The sequence below is a fragment of the Trachemys scripta genome, chromosome 2 (assembly GCF_013100865.1).
Source record: "Trachemys scripta elegans isolate TJP31775 chromosome 2, CAS_Tse_1.0, whole genome shotgun sequence".
Taxonomy (NCBI): Eukaryota; Metazoa; Chordata; order Testudines; family Emydidae; genus Trachemys; species Trachemys scripta.
In genome coordinates, this window is record NC_048299.1 from 12,754,717 (window position 1) to 12,768,938 (window position 14,222).

At 39.0% G+C, this 14,222-nt stretch overlaps 1 protein-coding gene across 1 annotated transcript in view; it reads right to left on the minus strand.

The window, feature by feature from the left end:
* Positions 1–14,222, minus strand: part of TTC21A (tetratricopeptide repeat domain 21A) — a gene marked incomplete at its 5' end in the record, with an annotated part of 73,311 nt that overhangs the window by 40,379 nt on the left and 18,710 nt on the right. The window contains 9 exons of the mRNA XM_034763854.1: positions 192–418; positions 2,836–2,965; positions 3,225–3,425; positions 4,376–4,473; positions 9,903–10,098; positions 10,796–10,894; positions 11,813–11,897; positions 12,701–12,858; positions 13,447–13,601. Of these exons, the coding sequence (XP_034619745.1) occupies positions 192–418; positions 2,836–2,965; positions 3,225–3,425; positions 4,376–4,473; positions 9,903–10,098; positions 10,796–10,894; positions 11,813–11,897; positions 12,701–12,858; positions 13,447–13,601 (1,349 nt within the window). The remainder of the gene's footprint in view (positions 1–191; positions 419–2,835; positions 2,966–3,224; positions 3,426–4,375; positions 4,474–9,902; positions 10,099–10,795; positions 10,895–11,812; positions 11,898–12,700; positions 12,859–13,446; positions 13,602–14,222) is intronic.

The window sequence follows — 14,222 nt, forward strand, 5'->3', positions numbered from 1 at the left end:
ATCACTAGATGGGGAGTACTGACTCTTCTGAAAGCACTAACATACAAAAGTGAACAAATGGGGTATGGAGTTGTATGCCACTGCTGAAGCTGGTATCAGTATATCTGCATTTCTCATTTCTGTGTAAGTTACTTAAGGGTATTTCCTAAGAGAAAAATGTTTAGTACAACATATAAGGGATTAACTCACACAGCGTATTGTATATTGTGAACAAATACTTCCAATAAAAAGATTTTTTTGTAGTCAGTACTAGCTCTTACCTGAAAATTATGACTGACCCCCAACTCCAATGAATGAGAACACTCTCTGAAATTTCCTTGAGACAGATAGATCTGGGCCATGAGAAGATGGACATCTGCTGATGTAGGGTCCAAATCTAGACAACGTTGCAGAGTACCCTGTGCATTTTCCAACTCACCTAAAAAACAACTGACCATTTTCTTTTGTTTTGACCTGCTTTTCTTACGAACTGTCTGAAATGAGCAACATGAATATTCTGCAAATGTAATGTCTGATATGCGTCATAATGCTGTCAGTATCTCATATGAGAAAAGAGCCAGAGCCTTTAACCTATGAAGCATATAATTCCTCCTTAAGGATGAGAGCATAAAATAAATAAAACATGATGTACAGTGCACGTCCAAAGTGCCAGTTTGTCAAATATATTCTATAGCTTCGTGGTATTCTTCATGGTCTTACATGTAGTTCTTACTGACTTTGCAGATCTGATGAAAATTCACTTGCTCTGCTTGGGTCTCTGGCAGTTAAAGGAGCATCAACCAGAGAAGCCCACCTGTGTGATGCAGGGAAATAGCATTCTGACTCCTGGAGTAAGAATCACCAGAATATTACTGTACTTCTCTCCCAGCAACCAGAACGGGAGAGACGATAAAGGAGAGAAGAAACAACCTTCTGTTTTTTCCTCCAGATGAGAAGATTGGAAATACAATGTTTAATGAGTAGGAAAGAACCACAAAATAGTTCTGGTATGATGTCTTGACATTGTTATGACGTTTGCCTTATGCTTTTACATTATTATTATTTTTACTTTAAAATATTCATCAGTGTAGTGTCTTGGCATCAATTAAATCAATTTAGAAATGATAATAAATCCCTTGACAGGGGAACTCTCTAACTATTGCTAACACAAATATAAGCCCCATTCTTTGGAAGAATATACAAGTATGTTGAGTCTCAGTGACAATATATAGGTGCAAAATCTCATTTCAGCGTTACAGTGTGATTATATGGTGGTGTCACAACTTTGATTTCAACAATGAAGTAGCTCTACAGTTCCATTCTCCAGTACTGCTTTGGAATAACTTTAAATAAAGGGGCATTTTACCAGATAATTTAATTAAAGGATGATGTAGTTCCGGCCAGGCTACTAATGGCTCCCACAGAGACCACCTTATTCAATGCAGACACTCAATCCCACAAATGTCTTATATAGCCATTGGCAGTCATTTACATTTTCTGCTCTTTCATTACAACCTCTGGAGACTGGATCTGTGCCCATAAGGCCAAGGGAATATTTAGTTGGAAATGCAACAGGAGTAATATTTTCATCAGATCCTAGCATTTTTTTTTCCACTTTTGAGAAATAGTAATGGCTGGTTTAATCCCAATAATGAACATATTCCTAATGATCATATTTTCTTCTCTCTGTTTCATTATCATAAACCAAATAATGACAATTTCCTAAACATTTTACTACTTCTACCCTTGAAAACTGCCACTTGCATGAGCCAGTGTCAAAATCCACCTATGTTTCAAATTTTGTGGTGTAATGTAATTTTATTGGACAAACTGAGGGACACAAAGAAACAGAATACGTCAAAAGGTACTAAGAGACAAGGTGGGTGAGGTAATATCTTTTATTGAACCAACTTCTGTTGGTGGGATTGTCCCAGACCTGAAGAAGACTGCTATGTAAGTTCAAAAGCTTGTCTCTCTCACCAACAGAAGTTGGGCCAATAAAAGATATAGCCTCACCCATCTTTTCTCTCTAATATCCTGGGACCAACATGGCTACAACAACACTGCATATATCAAAAGGTAACAAGGAGTCTGGTGGCATCTTAAAGACTAACAGATTTATTTGGGCATAAGCTTTCGTGGGTAAAAACCTCACTTCTTCAGATGCATAGATTGAAAGTTACAGATGCAGGCATTATATACACTGACACATGGAGAGCAGGGAGTTACTTCGCAAGTGGAGAACCAGTGTTGACAGGGCCAATTCAATCAGGGTGGATGTAGTCCACTCCCAGTAATAGATGAGGAGGTGTCAATTCCAGCAGAGGAAAAGCTGTTTCTGTAATGAGCCAGCCACTCCCAGTCCCTATTCAAGTCCAGATTAATGGTGTTAAATTTGCAAATGAATTTTAGTTCTGCTGTTTCTCTTTGAAGTCTGTTTCTGAAGCTTTTTTGTTCCATGATAGTGACTTTTAAATCTGTAATAGAATGACCAGGGAGATTGAAGTGTTCACTTACTGGCTTTTGTATGTTACTATTCCTGATGTCCGATTTGTGTCCATTTATTCTTTTGCGGAGGGACTGTCCAGTTTGGCCAATGTACATGGCAGAGAGGCATGTACATGCGTGAAAGCTTATGCCCAAATAAATCTGTTAGTCTTTAAGGTGCCACCAGACTCCTTGTTGTTTTTGTAGATACAGACTAACACGGCTACCCCCTGATATCAAAAGGTACTAACTCAGTTTAATCCAAATTTTCAGAATGTGTTCTAGCTGTCAATGAGTCTTAAGCCTAATCATTTCTTAGCATGTACATTTTTCTTTTTCTTTGGATTTAACAACATGGTCTAGTCTTACCTGATAAATATTTGACTTGTGCCATTAGATAAAGAGGCTCCAGCATACCAGGAGCAGCTTTAACCACTGGATTCAAAATTATAGCTGCTTGTTTAAGAAAAGGAGATACAATTTGACCAGGTGACCTAGGCTAAGAAAAATTAAGAATTAGATTGGCTTTACTACATATTTTCCAGAAGTATAGTATACAGAGTACCATTTCAAAAGGAAAACATATTGGTGTCTAGTCTCGCCTCCATTTCTACATATATCATCTCATAAGTTCAACAAAAGTTATGGACATGTATTCTGGAGAAATTAAACATCCAGATTTCTAAATTACAATATCAAAGTTAAATATCAACAGATAATAAATGAATACTACATATTTTATCTAAAATATTTCTCACCTGTTTGGGACAGAAGACTAAATATTCCTTCACGATTTCAATCAGGAACATGGGGTTTAGTTTTTCATAGTATTCCATGCTCAGAGGAAGGCCGTGCAAAGCAGAAAAATGAAGTTCTGCAGCTTCATTCAAAAGGGCAGTTGCAACTGGTTCATTCTTGTTTTTCTTTGAAGCAATAACTGCCTGAAGATAAACTAGAACCTGTAAAAAGGAAAATTCCACATTTTACTATATTAGGACAAATGCTGTCTTTGGATAAGTGCACATAGCTCCAGTGGATTTCAGTGCAAAGACAGAGTGATCATCTGAAGGTAGTTTTAGGCTACTTACATCTGTTTACATCAAATTGTGTGTTTTATTTTGGGAACTATCCCATCCCTTGTCTAAATGTTGGACCTTTAGGGCTTTGTATAGTCATTTACATCCATGCAAATAAGTATCAAATTAGTTTAAAACACTACTAAATCATAAGATAAGCATGTGCTTTAAGTGCTTTGCTAGACTGGGGCAGGAGTGCTCAGCATCTTGCATGACTGAAGCACAGATGGTGTTGCACCTTAGAAGCGTTCAGAAACTACAGCTAGAGCAGAATGTGGTCCACTTGTTAAGAAGCATCCCCCACTGGGTGCATGTTACACTTGTGTTCCAGGGTCTGCACTGGCTGCTAATCAATTTCCAGATGAAGATTGATATTGATTTTGACCTATAAACTCCCAAATGGCGGGACTATCTGCTTAAAAGACTGTCTTTCCCCATGTGATACAAAAGCAATTGCAATCATTGTGCTAGAGCTAACAACCCTGATTAAATGAAAGGAGGCTGGCAGTAGTGTTTTCTGGGAGGGTTCCTTGATTCTGGAACATTTGGTATTCTTCAGAACATCCTTCAAGACCTAGCAGTCCCTTCCTGCTTTTCCCGAGGATGAATTGTGTGGGGAAATGGAGTTGGGAAAGTTTTTAGGCAGTCTAGTTCTGAAGATTGATTTAATATATTTTGTTAATGTTTGTGGGACAGATTCTGTCAGGCAATGAAGTTACCCTGGATTTAAACCAGCATAACTGCGCAGAATTTTTAAGGTATGCAATGTGCCCGGAACATGTGTAGAAATGAAGAACAAAAATACAGTAAACAATTGTATTTCTATATCTAACCGCAGATTTTCCAATGGACTGCTGAACTTCCTTTAAGAATTCCAGCTGATGCTCTGCTTCATCCAGCTTCCCTTCCAGCACCTGGCACCAAATAATACCTGTAATGCAACAACGTTAATACAATAACATGTCATGTGCTTAGAAATACAATAAAAAGGAATTTTAACCACAACAATAAAAAAGTTACTTGCCTTACAGTAATTTGGTTCTTCGAGATGTTCTGTCCACGTGGATCCCACTCTTGGTACACAAGCACCCTGTGTGCATGAGATTGGATTCTTTGGACTAGCAATGTTCGTTGGGCTGTTCATGCACCTTGCATATCCATGAGCCCTTCATTCAAGGGCACAAAGGGCAGGGCAGCCCCAACTTCCACTCAGTTCCTTCACCAATACAGAATCCCAAGTTTAAAGGACTCTGTATTAACAAGGAGGAGGGCGGGTTATGGGATCCAGGTGGACAAAACATCTGGAAGAACTACAATTACTCTAAGGTAAGTAACCGTTTTTTCTTCTTCAGGTATTTTTTCATACAGATCTCACTCTGATTGGCACGCAGAGTCCTATCTAAACAAGGACTGTAAAACTCCCTTGCCAAATTGGGCATCGGATCTAAAGGCCGACATGAGAAAATAATATCTTATAAAGATATGTACTGAACTTCAAGTAGACGCTATACAGACTTCAAGTATAGAGATCCCTACTGGCAAGGAGGCTGCCTGAGCTCTAGAAGAATGTGCTTTGATGTGAGATGGTGAAGTTAGGATTTCCTATTAACTGAAAAAGTTAATATAGTCTGACACCTATTTTGAGAATCTCTGTGTTGGCTTCTGGATCTGTCACCAAAAGAAACAAAGTATCTTGATCATTTGTGGTTTGTTTTTTTCTTATTCAGACAGTAAAGAGAGAGTTCTTAAAACATACAGAATGTGAAGTTTAGTTTTAGCAGAAGACAAGTGATGTCTTGGAAAGAACACTGGTAGGTGAATAAATTGATTTAATGGAAGTACAAGATGCTTCAGGTAGAAATTTGGGGTGTGGAGAAAGACTAGCTATCCTTATGGAAGGTGCTATACAGTGGTCCTGTGATCAGTGCTGGGATCTGCCTCGTCCTGAGAGCAGAGGTAATGATTACCAAGAATTCCATGTCAATAGACAAATGATACAAAGAACAAGAAGACAGATTCAAGTGGAGGCGTCAGCAAAGATAATCAAACTACATCTAAGTCTCAGGGAAAAACCTTCAATAGGTAGGAACATGTGTTAACCTTTTCAAAAATGTGGTTACCATAGAATGGAGAAAAACTCTGTGGCCCTTTATGGGAGGATGGCAGGCAGATATGGCTGCTAAGTGAACTTTAACAGAGAGACCTGAGTGTTTCAAAGATAAATTATCAAGATGATTGGTATAGAGATCTCTACGGGGAGAAGGTTATGGCAAGCAGCCAATACTGAAAACCTCTTCCACTTGGCCACAGTAATAAGCCTTGTTGAAGGCTTTCTGCTCTGAATGAGAAAGTCATAACTGCTGTAGAGCGGTATTCATCTTCTAATATTAGCCAGCTAATGTTCAAGCTGTCAGATACAGAGATGATGCTTTCAGGAGTAGAATCACATGTTGGTTCTGTGATGTCAATTTACATGCCATACCTGCATAAGAGGTAGAAATGCCTTGTGAGCTAGACAAATTGCCCTGAATTCTAGTATGATTATATGTAGTTGAGATTCTGCCAGGGACCACAGTCCTTGTGTCTGTAGATGAGCCAGATGTGTCCCCCTGGCCCTATTTGGAGGTGTCCATCAGAGGAGCATTTTGGGAGTTGGAGACACAGGCATCACACCTAGTAGACATTTAGTGGATCCTTCCACCAGAGTGATGACAGGATATTCTCAGTAATGACTACTTGCAGATTCACACCATCTGTTTGGCTGATAGACTAACTTTAGTAATTGTTGGAGTGAACAGACACAACATGGCAGTATCATGTATGTGCAAGAGGTTACATGACCCAGAAGACTGAGACAGACTTTTTTAGTGATGTCCTTGGCTGAATCTTAAGATCTGATATAAGATGACTCATGGTGTCAAACCACACTTGAGGGAGACAAACCCTTGCTGACTTTGAATCAAGAAGCATATCTATAAACTGGCGATGGTGACTGGTGCCAGGACACAGTCCTAGAGCAGTTCTCTTTCCTACCATGGGCAGGAGGAGCAATTGACTGACCCAAGGGGATCTGTGTGATGATGTCAGTAGACTCTGTTGAGGTGCCAGGTCTCTTCGAGTCCAAGGAGACTCAGGATCCAGGACCACTGGCTAAATAGTTTTGAAGCAACAGGAGCTTCTTTTTACAAAGGGGTCTCAGAACCAGGCACACCTTTTATTTAGCGTTTTAACAAAAATAATTTCAATCAGGTGTCTCCAGCCTATTAGGTGACATTTGAAAAAAATCTACAGATCAAATATTTTTCAGGGACGCATCCCTCACCAAGGCCAGAAACACACTTAACATACGCTCATTTAAGGGGATGGCTGCCACACTGGCTAGAAAGATTTTAAAATTTGGAGACATAGCTTCCACCACAGGGATGGTACCTACGTATAGTACCAAGATAACCTGAGGAACTAAAATTTCCCCCACCTTTGTTAAAAGAGCCAATGGCCTAGCTAGGTACTAATAACTATAAGAACTAACACTAATGGTCAGAAGAATAAGAAAGATACAGCTATGGGGTAGCACAGGACACTAAGGAAGTTCCATCTCGCTGCCACAGGTCGTAAGAAGGAACTGAGTGGCAGATGGGCCTTCTCCATCCTTTATGCCCTTTGGTGAGGAGCTTGAGGACATGCTGGGCACAAGTGCAGACCTAGAGGCCACTGCTGAACAAATCTGATCTTGTGTGCAGGGGGCACCTATAGCACGGTCCATGTGGGCAAATACCCAAAGAAGTTCTTTCTAAATTGATAAAAAAAATGTTAAATGGATCTATACTCCCCATTATTATCCAAACTGAACAATCTATCACTAATCATCAAAAACACTTTAGCATGTCCTTAACTTTAGGCATTTGCTTGAATCTTAGCTTCAGTGGAATTTTTAAATGTGTTTAAAGTTAAATAAATGTTTAAGTGCTTTGCTGAACTGAGGCCTATGAAGTGCCCAATCTTGCAAGGTATTAAGTGTTATGTGCCCTCAACTGACGTTGATTTCAGTGATAAAGGAGCTATTCGTACATTGCAAGATTGGGCTGTAGGCATGCCTTTTTTTTTTTTTTTTTTTTTTTTTTCTTTTCCTTACAGGACTGCAACTCTAACAAAAGAGCATTATAAGTGGGACTGCTAGCTCCGCCCATTATTAAGGCTGTCCGACACTTCCCAATTTAAGACTTGTTTTCAGTTGCTTATAACTTTGCCAAATTTAACTACTTGGGCTGAAATTTTCCACTCTGGGTGTTTGCCTCAAGTTGAATTTTTTTCAAAATTTAAATTTCAACAATTTCTAAGATGAAAACTAGGAAAAATATGTTGTTTTCTCAATGTTAAAAAATCCTAGCAACCTTTTCTTTGAGAAGCTCTTGCTTGTGCTCTGGAACAGGGACTTGAAATCTGGCAAGGGGCAGGCCTTTGTGTCAGGGATGTGCCTTTTGCTGTTCCTGTTAAAATCTGCCCAATTTTAGTTAAGTTATAAGCCTTTGAAAAATTGTAGTTCGCACCCGCACATTAATGACTTACTAGAACTTTGCAGCTAAATTCCCAAAGATTCCATCTGCACTGGGCATGTGTGACACATCAAGGTACAATCCAGACTAATGAGTATCGGGGCTCCCCTGCGTTGTAACCTGGAGTGCCCTTTACAATGCCTCGCTGCTGTAGCCTCCAACCTGGATTGCTCACAAACAGCCTCCAACATGTAAGTCACTCCCAGCTATGTCTGTGTGTGTGCTGCAGCCAGTCAGCCACCCCTTGGCTTTTACCAGCCTTGGTTATGCTGCAGAGTGACCCAACACACTCCCAGTCCCAGATCTTCCCCCAGAAATGTACATCCTATACTGCTCAGCCCTCTGCTGGACAGTACAAATATGTCACGTCCGTTATTCCTTTAAGGGAATAATATGCACACAACTTGTTACCCCAAAAGGAGTTACTCAGACTCTTCAACTTTCAACACACTGGATTATATCTACAAGTTTATTAACTACAAAGAGATAGATTTTAAGCGAGTACATGTAATGAGGCATAAAAGTTAGAAGTGGTTATAAGAAAAATAAAGATAAAACATTTACTGGTGCCTAACTTAACAAACTATGTTAGATTCAAAGCAAATTTTTCTCACCACATGTTTTAACAGCAGTCTTACTGACCAAACTCTTTAAGTCAGCACCCCTCCCCCAGAGTCCAAAGGCTGCTTCCTTTGTCTCTTCAAGTACAGTGAATGCAATGGGCAGGCAGAGAGAGAGGAATGTCTTGGGGTGTTTGCCCCAACTTTTCTAGTTTCAGTCCCCCCTTTGAGCGGTACTGGATACTGTAGGGGAACATTGCTAGGGAACTCAGGGACAGGAAAGTGCAAGGCATAGTCAGGAGGCTGACTGACATAGACTGGCATAGTCTTGAAGAGTTTGCTTGCAAGGCAGAGTCAGGAGGCTGACACACAGCTTAGCAGTAGCAAAGCTCTTACTTGCTAAGGCCCTGGGGAACACAGTGGCTCACAGGTCTGGGTGCCTTGAGGAAGATGCCACAAGGCCAAAACCAGAAAAGCTCTCAGGTCCAGGTATAGCTGTTCAGGAGTATGGAAGGTAGTGCCCAGATGCAAGAATGCATGAGCGACAATGGCACCAACAGTTGGAACTGAAAAGGTTACGCTTAGAAATGCAGAAGTTGCAGATACTGTACAGCTACCAGGAGAAGGAGAAACACTGTGAGAAGCAAAATAAACAGAGACTTTATGAGGAGATTCAGTGGATGTGAACACAAGCTGTGATTGAAGTGATGAGTAAAGGCCTTCATAGACTAAGTTCATAAAACTCCTGCACATTTGAAAACTGTATTGCAGTCAGTAGATAGGGATGACTTGTTTTCAGATTTTTGTGGTGTGGATGACATTTGTATCTATGCAAACATACGAAAGACATTATGGGCTTGTAATATGAAATTTTCCCCTTTGGTAGAAGAATCCCCCACCTACCCTTTTAGGCAGTTATAAATCCCTTTTGTGCCACTGAAGCAGTGCAAAAGGGACTAAGCCCAGCCCAAGGATCTGGCCCACATACTCCAGACATATGAGTGTATGTAAAAATACAAATGTTAATGCAAAAAAGGAAAACCAAAAACATAGATCAAACCCAGTTGCATTCAGATATTACATCTGTCAATACAAAAAGAAGCTGAACTAGCTGGTGTGTTGAAATATTATTGGTATTTGTTTCCACAATGTGCTAACACTTTCCAAAACACAAAGGAAGGCAGATTCTCTGCCCCAAAGACCTTAAAATTATCACAGTTCTCTTAAAATAACCAAACCAACCCTACCTGTTAGAGCATCTACACTACTTTCATCCAGCTCCATTGCTCTTCTATACCACACAGAAGCATCTTTCCACTTCCCCTGAAGAATTAGTTGATATCCCAGCTCATTAGCAAAACATGCATCTGAAGACTTTAATTTTGTATAAGAGCGTTCAATAAATCCATATATTAGCTGCAAGATTTGTTGATTCTTCCCACACTGAAAGTAACAAAATTCACATGGACTACTGAACAATGTACAGAATATAAAGAAACAGAAATTTTACAAAAAATTCCAATTCAGTCAAGATAAAACAGGGGGAAAATAAGTACTTAAATATAGCAAATCTACAAAATAGTTAAAAATAAAATAGACCCACTGTCTTGGAATACCAAGCAGTAAATAGAATATTTGGAGTGAAATCATGGCTCCATTGAAGTCAACGGGGCTGGGATTTCATTTCTGAGGAATATCCAATGGGTGGCCAAACATAATATGTATCATTCATAGAGCTTGTCTCCAATATCAAGGGTGAATCCACTTCACCTATAACAAAGCCAGAATAATTGAGTTCTAGGTATGGGTAGAAGTTGTCAAGGAAAAATGCTGGTTTTTCTGTTATGTGTAACTATTTCCTGTGAAATTCTCTGAGTATGTGAATGACATAGTCTAGATAACAGCTATGCCAGATAACACTAGGCTAACTAATGAATCTCGGTTTTCCGCTTGAGACATTTCTTCAAATTGATGCCTGCAAACTTCTTAGCATTGTAGATTTTATGAACTCTGCAGAAAAGTCAGACGGTACCCTTAAGTTTGTAAGTTTATAATGGAAAACTAGTCACACCTGCAACTATGTAGTTGCTTCCACAGATGCATAATTACTATCAGTTTTTAAACAAACAAACATGCTTACCAATCTACTGACCACAAGGATTTTTCGAAGATGTAAGTCTGCATTATGAGGTTCTTTAGTCTCCAAAGAATGAATAAAATCTCTAAGTTGAAATGATGCCTGCAGAAAAAAATATTTAATGAACTAATGAATTTATTTCAAAATTAGAGAGAATAATTCAGATAATACTACCATTCTTTACACAAGAGTCCTTTGAATGGTACACAGGGTAAAATTCATGACCCAAACAAAGTCTGAGTAGACTGGCTTTGTGTAGGGGACTGTGTTGGGCTGGAGTATAGAATCCTTTATCAAGACAGCAGGCAAGATACAGGGCTCAGTGGCTGCTACTCAAGCCCATGGGCTTCATAATCATGAACCCATTGACCTCTCCTCTGCCTCTTCATCAGCCTACTCCAACCCCTGCTCCATAGCCTACACCAGCTACGTCACATGAAAATGATGTGAACTCTCCCTGTACTTCTGTTCTACAGGAGAATTACGAATGTTCTGTTGCAGCCTTCCATCACTATTGTACTGCTGGATGAATTCTATTCTAACTGCAGAAATTACTTGGCTAAGTAAATTAGCATTGTGATTTACAGAGTACATTTATAACAGTTTAGGATACTAACCATAAACTGGCTTACGTGCCTTTCCACCAACTACATTTCCTCTTATTGCTCTTAGAATCACAGAACCACTTGAGCTAAAATGCACCTCTAGAAGGCCATCTAGTCCATCCCTTGCACTTCAGAAATCTGGAAGGAGTCTAAAGATAGGATTGATGCAGGTGAGCTTTGAAGACATTCCAACATCAAGTGTGAATGAAAGCATAATATTGACATTGGAGATATAGGGCTATGCTCTGACGGTGACAGAGGATGGTTTGGGAGTCATGGAGTGTTGGGATGTCTTCTAGGATTAGAACCTCTTCATACCACTTCTCTTGAAAAAGTACCATGAGGTCTTTAAGGATCACAAAAAATCAAGGCCTCAACTTTATTCTTCAGATACTAGTAAATATAGAATACTCACTGCATTCAAGTTTCCAGTTCTTGAAAGCTCATTTACAATACTAGCTTGAAGTCCATCTATATTGGTCTCATCTTTGCTCAGGATTCTTAAACAATAATTATTATATGTAAGTCGCACACAAGTTTTACAAAGCAAAACAGAATACAGTACATACAGTTATTTTTTTAATAGATTCAGCGTGTTCTCTGATGTTGAAAGATAATCTAGTCATTGAGTGAAAGCTTCATAAATGATACATTTCTACATTTCTAATTGTGGTAAAAAGGGAAAGTAGGTGTAGGAAAAACTGTGGCTCTAAAGTATCCAAGGGTACATCTACACAGCAAAGTTTCAGACAGTGAGTTTCAGAGCCCAGATCAAATTGACTTGGGCTCACAGGGCTAAAAATATCTGAGTAGACATTCGGTCTCAGGCTGGAGCCCAGGCTCTGAGATCTGTCAAGAGAGGAAGAGCTTAGAGCCCATGGCTGCATCCTGAGCGTGAATGTCTACATGGCTATTTTCAGCCCCATATCACAAGCCCTACAAGCCTAAGACAGTTGACCTGAGCTCTGAGACACTGATAGGTAGGGTTTTTTGCTATGTAGACATAATCTGAGAATTTACACTCTGATATAAGTAACAAATACTGTCCCAGGGACACACATTTCAGTTACTATGAAACTGTGCTTAATATCAGGAAAAATTATTCTGGGACCTCATGGAAGACAATTGCTTAAAATATTTTAAGTTGTTAAATGTATTTTGAGGAAATGAATCTGAAGAAGAAATATACTCTTAACTTTATAAATATATGTGTAACAACTTTATAGAGGCATGTAGTAGAATTTAGAAACAAAATTACATATCTTAGTCTGTTCTGGATTTGTTTGGTTTTTATCATCCCTACCTTAGTGCAGTTTCTAAAGTTTGCTCCCAGTCTTGCTGAGCTAAAAATAGCCTCATCTTGAGGATAAATGCAGGTATGAAACCAGAAAAATTGACTATTATTTGGTTAACTACTTCCAGAGCACCTGAATAGTTCTGTTGCATCATGAAATATCTTGCCTATGGAGGGAAAAAAAAAAAGAAAAACAATCTCATTGATTCAGAAAAGTGGCAGATTGTACTAATATGCTAATGGAATATCATTAAATTGGTAGCTAATTATCATCTGCTTCATTATTTGAACCAGCAAAAGATCCAGATCACTTATTTCTGTGGCAACTGGAGCCAACAAGAAGGGGGATTAAATTCAGGGCCTCCCAGCCCTCCCTACATAGTCATCCCAAGACTCACCAGTTTTAGAGAACTGGACCCCAGCATCTCCCATTCCCTTCCCATTCCCTTCTTACTTTCATGGTCAGGACTAGCAAGGGAGGAGCTGGAAGTTAATGGGAGTTAGGCACCAAACCTGCTTAGGCACTTTTGAAAATCTTACAAGGCTCCTATTTGCATCTTTAGGTGCCTAAATCCCTTTGAAAACAGGCTATATATTTCTGGAAAGCAACCTAGGAGTCAACAATGGTATGAGTGGGCACAGGAAAAGGAAGTTGTCCTGCGTCCTCTCTGTCAAAAATGAAGTCCAATGACAATGAGTGAAGTAAGAAGGAAAGTATAAAATAGAGTTAAAAAAACCCCAAGAATTAACTATACCTTTCCCATCATCCCAAATATATCGGTGGTGTCTTGGATCCCTTCGTCTAAGTATTTGATAGATTTCTTAATAGCATGCTGTTTGTCAGATGTACAGTACACCCATCCTTTAAGCATAAGACCCTGTAAAGGTAAAAAAAAAAAAAATCCATATATTTTAAGTTACACAATAGGCAAATCATAATATGCAGTGAAAAGTCTTAATTTCTTGTCTCAAGTACATTTATTTTTGTTTAAATATTTAAATGCATAAAAATAATAAAAAGCTGCCTTTCACAATCGCTAAGCACTGTGGAAAATTATTTAAAGCCACAAAAGATATAATATCAGAAAGCAGCATCACCTTTAGCCACACATAGCAATAACTGATGCAGCCTAATAACAATATACCTGTCTTTAAAATTACACCTTAAGCATAAAAGCATCCTCCTCACTAAAATTCAATTAGCATTATGCCAAGTGTCCAGCCAACCAAGAGGTGCCATTTAAGCACACCCTTCATGTCTTACCTTGATTATAAAATGGATTTTCGTTATTATTGACAGAAGAGAAATGACAGACCAAGATTCAAACATTTTCAAGTCAGTATTCTGGCAAATATTTGAATTAGCCATTGCACACAATCTTTGTTAAAAGAACAGGAGTACTTGTGGCACCTTAGAGACTAACGAATTTATTAGAGCATAAGCTTTCGTGGACTACAGCCCACTTCTTCGGATGCATATAGAGTGGAATAAATATTGAGGAGGGAATATTTATTCCACTCTATATGCATC